General features: G+C 43.0%; 1 protein-coding gene across 1 annotated transcript in view; it reads left to right on the forward strand.

Moving 5' to 3' along the window:
* pde8a (phosphodiesterase 8A) overlaps window positions 1–10,000 on the forward strand; it is a 65,574-nt gene that overhangs the window by 31,369 nt on the left and 24,205 nt on the right. Inside the window, exons 2-3 of the mRNA XM_063004649.1 lie at window positions 3,915–3,971; window positions 8,485–8,675. Coding sequence (XP_062860719.1) covers window positions 3,915–3,971; window positions 8,485–8,675 — 248 coding nt within the window. The remainder of the gene's footprint in view (window positions 1–3,914; window positions 3,972–8,484; window positions 8,676–10,000) is intronic.

Here is a 10,000-nt window from a genome sequence, read left to right on the forward strand (position 1 = left end):
ATCCGCATAGAGAAGAAATTTAACTTCCGTTTTATTTAGTGTCAGGCCGGGATTTGCAGATTGCTCCAATAACACCGCTAAATCATTGATATAGATATTAAATAGAGTAGGAGACAAGCTGCAACCCTGCCTGACACCACGCCCCTGAGTGAAGACCTCAGTCATTTTATTGCCAGTTTTTACTCCACATTTATTATTGACATACATTGATTTAATGATGTCATAGACTTTACCCCCTACACCATTTTGGATAATTTTATAATATAATCCTTCTTGCCAGATTGAATCAAATGCTTTTCTAAAATCTATAAAACATGCAAAAACTTTAGCATGATTTAGTTTGTGTAGATGTTGGTGGATTAGGGTGTGTAGGGTGTAAATATGGTCAGTAGTGCGATGATTTGGTAAAAAGCCGATCTGTCCATTACACACACTCTCTCACACACACACACACACACTTACATACACTCTCTCTTACACACACACTCACACACACACTTACATACACTCTCTCACACACACACACTCACACACTCACATACACACTCTCTCTCACACACACACACACACACTCTTACACACACACACTCACATACACTCTCTCACACTCACACTCTTACACACACACACTCACATACACTCTCTCTCACACACACACTCACACTTACACACACTCGCTTTCACACACACACACTCTTACACACACACACTTTCTCTCACACACACACTCTTACTCACATACACGCACACACATATTCTCACACACTATCTCTCTCTCTCACACACACACACACACACACACACACACACACACACACACAGATGAACAGTAAACAGAGAGAATAATTATTGATCTATAGCAGCAGTGTAGTACCACCAGTCCCCATCATTCTGATATAACATATAAAAACATCAGGCTTTATTATAGCTCATAGCTATATTATTATTACATAGTATTATTATTGTTATTATTACTTACATTTATTTATCATGAAATATTTTTTATTATTATATTTCTTCTTACTATTATATTTATTATTTATATATTTATTATTGATATTATTACTATTATAATCAATACATTATTTTATTATTACTATTATTATTATTGTTATTAGTACGTTTATTATTAATACTTATTACTGTTATTGTTATTATTATTATTACATTTTTTATTATAATTTTTATTATTATTACATTTATTATTATTATTACAATATTTATTTTATTATTATTTTTATTATTATATTTATTATTATTATTTTTCTCTCAGATCTGAACAGTGTGATGATTACTCTGGGTGTGAGTGTAAATACCAGGATGTAGTGGTGTAGTGAACACTGAGCACTGTGATGTTGGTACTGTCAATACCAGGATGTAGTGGTGTAGTGTAGTCTGATCACAGGAAGCTATGGGGCGCTACCCTGTTGACTGATGAATGGGGTACAGAGGAACCGTTTACAGTCAGTGATTGTATACCCACAGAGTTGATCTGTACGGTAGGAGGAGCTTATAAATAATGAATTAATGTGAAAGTAAGTACCGGATAGGTGTTCCTAATAAAGTGGATGTGTGTGTGTGTGTGTGTGTGTGTGTGTGTGTGTGTGTGATCCCTGCCGTGTTGCTGGTAGGAAGCTGTTTACTCTCTATATCTGTCTCTACTGACGTTCTGCCCTCAACAATGTCATCCAACTTCCTGTTTTTCACTCTGGTGGGAAGCCACTGCTGCACGGTGTGTGTGTGTGTGTGTGTGTGTGTGTGTGCGCGTGTGTGTGCGCGCGCGTGTAGGTGACAGGATGTAAATAAGAGGAACAGACATGCGGCGGCTACGTTCCCCCTCCTAGTGTACAGATGGACTCTGTGGGTATACAATCACTGACTGTAGCCCATGTGTTCCTCTGCACCCCATTCCACTGATAACTCACCAGACCAGCCGAACACGCGCCGTGTCTCTAAGCGTCCATCCCAACAACACTGCTGCACCTGCTGCACGCGTGCACACCGCCGCGGTGGTGGATCTGAACGTGGGGAGCTGAAAGGTGTCTGGCTGCATTCCAGCAGCGCTGTGATCCTCAGATAATCAGACTGAACCCGGGGGTGGGGTGAGACCGCGCCCCGTCTCTTCTGATAATGCTCCCGTAGATCTGATTCACTCGTACGCTCTACACCTCCCGTCTGATCTGATCCGGTGTGATCCGGTGCGCCTGTAGATCTCTGTACTGCAGTTCTTGTTTGTGTTCCAGTGAACTGTGACTGACCTGCACTGGAACTACCAGTACGATCACATTCTCCACACCAGTGCTGTTACACACACATGTGTTATTATATCACAGCTCATCACAGTTAATTACAGTTCATCTCAGCTCAGTACAGCTCATCACAGTCCATAATACAGTAGATCATTACAGCTCATCACTGTTTATTACACTCCATTTTAGTTCATTGCAACCTGTGATGATTACAGCTCACTACAACACATTACAACCCATCACAGTCATTATAGTTTATTACAGTTTATCACAGGTCGTTACAGCTCATCACAGGTCATTACAGCTCATTAAAGCTCAGTTAGGGGGTCACCACAGCTCAATACAATCCATCACAGCTCATTACAGGTTATTAGGGTTCATCACAGTTCATTACAGTCCATCACCGCTTATTACAACCCATCACAGTTAATCATCACTTATGACATGTTTTATTACAGTCACAGTTTGTTACACATATCACAGTTCATCACAGTTCATTACAGTCCATCACCGCTTATTACAGCTTATTACATGTCATCACAGCTTATTACAACCCATCACAGTCATTACAGTTTATTACAGTTCATTACAGTCCATCACAGTTCATTACAGCTTATCACATGTCATCACAGCTTATTACAACCCATCACAGTTAATCATCACTTATTACAGCTCATTACAGTTTATCACAGCTCATAACATTCCATCATGTTTTATTACAGTCACAGTTTGTTACACATATCACAGTTCATCACAGTCTGTTAGAACCATCACAGCTCATTACAACTGGTCACTGTTCATTACAGTCTATTTTAACTTAATACAGCCCATTGCGGTTTATTACAACCCATCATGTTTCATGAAGGTCCATCTTAGACTGTGATGGACTGTAACAAACTATCACAGTTCATTACAATCACAGTTCGTTACAGTCTCAGTGTATGAGAGTATATTGTAGTTAATCACAGCTCATCACCGCTCATCAGGACATTTCTGGCTCGTTGTTGTTTATTGAACACCACAGCTACATTATTAGGGGCAACCCCCCCCCCCTCCCTCATTTCCTTATTATTCCATCTAGTGGCAGCTAAAAAAGCACCAGACTTTTAATACTACCACCACCATGCTTCACAGTAGGTGCAGTGTTGTTGGGGTTTTGCTGGTTATGTCCTGATGACTTAATCTGGCCTCAAACCCGGTTCAGAGGAGTTTCCTCAGTATTGAGAGCCAATCAGAACGCAGGATTCACCAGCACCCTTGTGATCTGATGTGATCTGTTGTGATATGTGATCTGTTGAGATCTGTTAACATCTGATGTGATCTGTCAAGATCTGATGTGATCCGATGTGCTCTGTTGTAATCTGATGTGATCTGTTGTGATCTCATGTGTTGTGATCTGATGTGATTTGTTGTGCTCTGATTTGATCTGTTGTGATCTGATGTAATCTGTTGTGATCTGATGTGATCTGTTGAGATCTGTTAAAATCTGATGTGATCTGTCAAGATCCGATGTGATCTAATGTGATGTGATCTAATGTGATCAGTTGTAATCTGATGTGATGTGATCTGATGTGATCTGTCGAGATCCGATGTGATCTAATGTGATGTGATCTAATGTGATCAGTTGTAATCTGATGTGATCTAATGTGATCTCTTGTGTTGCAGAGCTCACTGGCCGAGGTGCAGTTTGGACCAATGAAGTTGTATGAAGATCAGATTCAGGTAAGAACCTCCTCTCTAACTCCTCCTGAGCTTCAGATGATCCTCCCCGGATCTCCTGTTAGAGCAGGCTTTTATAGGGCCACGCCCAGTGTGATGTCATCACGTCTGGCTGGATATCTGTGGTTGGTGGACTATTCTCAGTCCAGCAGTGACAGTGAGGTGTGTAAAAACTCCAGCAGCGCTGCTGTGTCTGATCCACTCATACCAGCACAACACACACTAACACACCACCACCATGTCAGTGTCACTGCAGTGCTGAGAATCATCCACCACCTAAATAATACCTACTCTGTGGGGGTCCTGTGGGGGTCCTGACCATTGAAGAACAGGGTGAAACAGATGGACTACAGTCAGTCATTGTAGAACTACAAAGTGCTTCTATATGGTAAGTGGAGCTGATAACATGGACAGTGAGTGTAGAAACAAGGAGGTGGTCATAATGTTATGGCTGATGGGTGTAAATGATGAGATATGTGATGAACTCAGGTGACCCTGTGACTGGGGTATGAATATGAGGTGATTGGATCATGATTATCAGGGGTTTGAATACTTGTGAGGATCATTAAGTTGAACGTGAGCTCTGGTGTGGAGAAGATGAGCGGGACCACGACCTTCATTCCTCCGTCAGACTTCACAGCCGGTTCCTCAGGGTCACATCGGGGTGTGACATGTGACACCAGCCTCACGGGACCCGGCAGGAGAACGTCTGAGATGTTCCAGCACCCAGTGGTCAGAGGAATCGGGCTGCTGTCACGTGATCTGACCACGCCCGCGTTCGCAGCTCCGAGGCTCGGTTTGTACCGCTCGCCGCTGCACTCCGGCCAATCAGACGGCTTGTTCTTACGATGTGGTTCATTCCACCTTAAATAGGAAACACCCCCGTACATAACCTCACGTCTCCTGACCATGGGCGGCTGGTTGTAGCTTCGTAGCTCTGTAATGAGATTTGATTGAAGCGATAAAGGTCGATGAATGAAGCCACGCCCACTATTTATCATTTCGTGTCTCCATGACGACGCTGTAGAGCGGCCCTGCTTCACACCGATACTGTCGGTCAGCATCTCGGATCGTTTTGAAGCCCGGAGCTCGGCGGCGCCACCAGCAGGAGGAGGCTTTGCTGTGCATCATGGGAAGATGAGATGATGGGAGCTGAATGCTGGTGTGTGTGTGTGTGTGTGTTGATATTGTGATGTATAATTAATAATGAACACATGTGGTGTTTGTGTGTCCTGCTTTCACACATTTAGTCCCAATGGAGCGCCGAGTGTGTGTGTGTGTGTGTGTGTGTGTGTGTGTGTGTGTGTGTGTGTGTGTGTGTGTGTTGGTTTCACACGTTCGTTGTACACCCGGCAGCCCGGAGCACAGGGAATAAAATCACTGACACGAAATAATGATGAGAGAAACACACACACACACACACACACACACACACACACACACACACACACACACACACACACACACACACACACACACACAGTATAAACAAGACCAGTTCCAGTAAAACACGATTAATAGTTAAGAAATATTAATAAATAAATGAAAATTAAAAACCCAGAACATTAGTGAGTGGTTTATAAACACAGACGAGTCGAGCTTCACCACTCCAGACGTTTCTAAATGCATTATGGATTCAGGACGGACCCCCTTATACGATGCTGCTTCATAACCCGACCTGCTTCTGTAATAAATAGAATCAGAAGGATTCTGGAACGCTTCAGAAAACCCTGGTCAGTAAACACGGCTCACCACCGCAACTACACACACACACGAGTTCAGACTCCAATAATCAACAACATCCAGAAACGCCGTCGACTCCTCCACTCTCAGCTCAGATGTGTGCCCTGTTCTAACAGCTCCACCTTACTGACAGTTTTTGGAACTAATGGACCTTCCCTAATGTTACCAACACAATGTACACAATCCACCATCTGTCCTGGTACGGTGGTGTTAGTACCAGTACTATGGGGAACTTGTACAGCACTGAAGGCTCCATCAATGCTGAAGGGTACAAACACATTTTGGAGAGACACGCCCCTGCACGTTCACCTTCTGCACATGCTGCAACAGTGGGACTTCTTAATAAGAGAGATGCTAGACCAGCCTGCCTGCAGTACCTGTAGAATGAGTGTAAATAGACAAAATACAGTTAAAACATTCAATATTTAGTCTTGTGTTTTTATTTACATTTACTATCTATTCCAGCTGTGTATGTCTATATATGACTGTATTGTGTGTATATATAACTGTGTGTATTTTGTGTGTGTATATAGTGAATGTGTTTATATATAATGCATTTGTGTGTATATATAACTGTGTGTATTTTCTGTGTGTATATACTGTATATTACAAGTGTGTATATACAACATGTTTGAAGGTTGCTATGGTAATGTGTATGTATATATATACAGTATATAAAGTGTATATATATATATATATATATATATATATATAAAATTCAACTGTCATTGTGCAGAGTAAAAAAGTACAAAGCCAACGAAATGCAGTTATATATACAGTGTATCACAAAAGTGAGTACACCCCTCACAATTCTGCAGATATTTAAGTATATCTTTTCATGGGACAACACTGACAAAATGACACTTTGACACAATGAAAAGTAGTCTGTGTGCAGCTTATATAACAGTGTAAATTTATTCTTCCCTCAAAATAACTCAATATACAGCCATTAATGTCTAAACCACCGGCAACAAAAGTGAGTACACCCCTAAGAGACTACACCCCTAAATGTCCAAATTGAGCACTGCTTGTCATTTTCCCTCCAAAATGTCACGTGATTTGTTAGTGTTACTAGGTCTCAGGTGTGCATAGGGAGCAGGTGTGTTCAATTTAGTAGTACAGCTCTCACACTCTCTCATACTGGTCACTGAAAGTTCCAACATGGCACCTCATGGCAAAGAACTCTCTGAGGATCTTAAAAGACGAATTGTTGCGCTACATGAAGATGGCCAACACCCTGAAACTGAGCTGCAGCACAGTGGCCAAGATCATCCAGCGTTTTAAAAGAGCAGGGTCCACTCAGAACAGACCTCGCGTTGGTCGTCCAAAGAAGCTGAGTGCACGTGCTCAGCGTCACATCCAACTGCTGTCTTTGAAAGATAGGCGCAGGAGTGCTGTCAGCATTGCTGCAGAGATTGAAAAGGTGGGGGGTCAGCCTGTCAGTGCTCAGACCATACGCCGCACACTACATCAAATTGGTCTGCATGGCTGTCACCCCAGAAGGAAGCCTCTTCTGAAGTCTCTACACAAGAAAGCCCACAAACAGTTTGCTGAAGACATGTCAACAAAGTGGATTACTGGAACCATGTCCTATGGTCTGATGAGACCAAGATTAATTTGTTTGGTTCAGATGGTCTCAAGCATGTGTGGCGGCAATCAGGTGAGGAGTACAAAGATAAGTGTGTCATGCCTACAGTCAAGCATGGTGGTGGGAATGCCATGGTCTGGGGCTGCATGAGTGCAGCAGGTGTTGGGGAGTTACATTTCATTGAGGGACACATGAACTCCAATATGTACTGTGAAATACTGAAGCAGAGCATGATCCCCTCCCTCCGGAAACTGGGTCGCAGGGCAGTGTTCCAGCATGATAATGACCCCAAACACACCTCTAAGACGACCACTGCTTTATTGAAGAGGCTGAGGGTAAAGGTGATGGACTGGCCAAGCATGTCGCCAGACCTAAACCCAATAGAACATCTTTGGGGCATCCTCAAGCGGAAGGTGGAGGAGCGCAAAGTCTCGAATATCCGCCGGCTCCGTGATGTCGTCATGGAGGAGTGGAAAAGCATTCCAGTGGCAACCTGTGAAGCTCTGGTAAACTCCATGCCCAGGAGAGTTAAGGCAGTTCTGGGAAATAATGGTGGCCACACAAAATATTGACACTTCAGGAACTTTCACTAAGGGGTGTACTCACTTTTGTTGCCGGTGGTTTAGACATTAATGGCTGTATATTGAGTTATTTTGAGGGAAGAATAAATTTACACTGTTATATAAGCTGCACACAGACTACTTTTCATTGTGTCAAAGTGTCATTTTGTCAGTGTTGTCCCATGAAAAGATATACTTAAATATCTGCAGAAATGTGAGGGGTGTACTCACTTCTGTGATACACTGTATATATGTAAATTATATAACTATATAATGAATGTGTTTATATATAATGCGTTTGTGTTTATATGTGTATATATATATATAAAACGTGTGTGTATATAGTGAATGTGTTTATATATAACGTGTGTGTGTATACATTTACGGCATTTAGCATACACCATTACAGTACAGTTACAGTATACAGTCTGAGCAATTAAGGGTTAAGGGCCTTGCTCAAGGGCCCAACAGCAGCAACCTGGCAGTGGTGGGGCTCGAACCAGCAACCTTCTGATTACTAGTCCAGTACCTTACCCACTAGGCTACAGCCTGCCCCAGTGTACAGTATGTTTACTGTATAATGAATGTGTGTATATATAACGTGTGTGTGTGTGTGTGTGTGTAGGTACTGTTGGTGTTCGGGAGAGAGGACAGTCAGAGCGGTGGTTTCAGCAGTGCGTGTGAGAGGGTGAATTTCCGGCTGAGCGTGGCTCGTACCCCCGACGTGGCGCTCCACTGCTTCATAGAGAAGCATCATGACATCATCATCATCGACCACAGACATTCCAGATACTTCAACGCTGAGCAGCTCTGTCGGTACGCCCCCCCCCCCCCCAAATTATCATTCATCCATCCATCAAAGCTAACTCTTTATCACCCCCTAGTGCTCAGCAGATCTTTGTCCTCATATACAGTACATACGGTATTTTATGTATTTTATGTATATTGTGTATATTGACAGTATTTTCTATACAGAATGTATGATGTATGTATGTGTGTGTGTGGTTAAAAAACGTTTCATAAGTATCAGGTTGCTATGGTATCCCAGTATCCCCGGGGGTTGCTGTGGTGTTTCCAGTGTTTATGAAGCTTTGGCTAGTCGGTTGCCATGGTAAGACGAGTGGTTGTCAGGATGTTACAGGTGGTTGCCAGGGTTTTTCTTGTGGTTGCAAAGTTATGACTTGTTGTTGCTATGGTAATGTAAGTGGTTTAGTACTGATCCATGGACACACGCACAGAACCAGTGTAAATACTGGGAACTCTTTAGTGTGACCAGTCACTAAGCATCAGTGAATCAGAATCAGAATCAATCCCACTGCTTATGAGTCTGTTAATCTTTACTAAAACGACTCACTGATTCACTCACAAATGACTCCTCGTTAAGGAATCATTTCTGAACGTTTCGCCAACAGCCGGTTGCTATGTTAAGACGAGTGGTTGTCAGGGTGTTCCAGGTGGTTGCCAGGGTTTTTCTTGGTAAGTGCAAAAGTATGACTTGTTGCTATGGTGATATAATATAATATAAGTGGTTGCTATGCCATTCTAAAAGTGAAGGGTTGAATATTTTTCGTAAGCGGTGTTTATTGTGTCGAGGGTGCAGGTAGGTGGTTGCTGTGGCATTTTGGGTTTAGTGTTGCTAGGTTGTTACTAGGGTGGTGATGAGTAATTGCTGTAGTGGTTGAAGCGGTTGCTAGGGTGTGTAAATATGGAGGGGGTTGAATACTTTTGGTTAGGTTAGCGTGTACGACTGGAATTAGCGCCGTGTGCAGCCGCTGGAGACCAGGACAGTGTGAAGGCCTCAGAGACGGAGGTGTGAGATCCAGTCAGGAGCTCTGCTAACACCGCTCACACCGTACTCGTGAGATTAGCTTAGAGCTGTGCTAGCCCAGAGGTTTCCAGATGTTCCCGGGGTGGCACAGTGAGCGCCTGCACGCGGGGGTCGGGGTGAGAATGATTCCGAATACAGACGACTCCGCCCTTAAGCTAACGACTCAACACTGAAGCGATGATCACAGAGAGAGAGAGAGAGAGTCAGCTGGTGCGAGTGATTCAGGAACGATTCTTTCATAAGGAGTCATTTGTGAGTGAATCAGTGAGTCGTTTTAATAGAAATAACACTGTAGCAGGCAGTGGGATTGATT

The sequence above is a fragment of the Trichomycterus rosablanca genome, chromosome 11, assembly GCF_030014385.1.
Source record: "Trichomycterus rosablanca isolate fTriRos1 chromosome 11, fTriRos1.hap1, whole genome shotgun sequence".
NCBI classification, from domain to species: domain Eukaryota; kingdom Metazoa; phylum Chordata; class Actinopteri; order Siluriformes; family Trichomycteridae; genus Trichomycterus; species Trichomycterus rosablanca.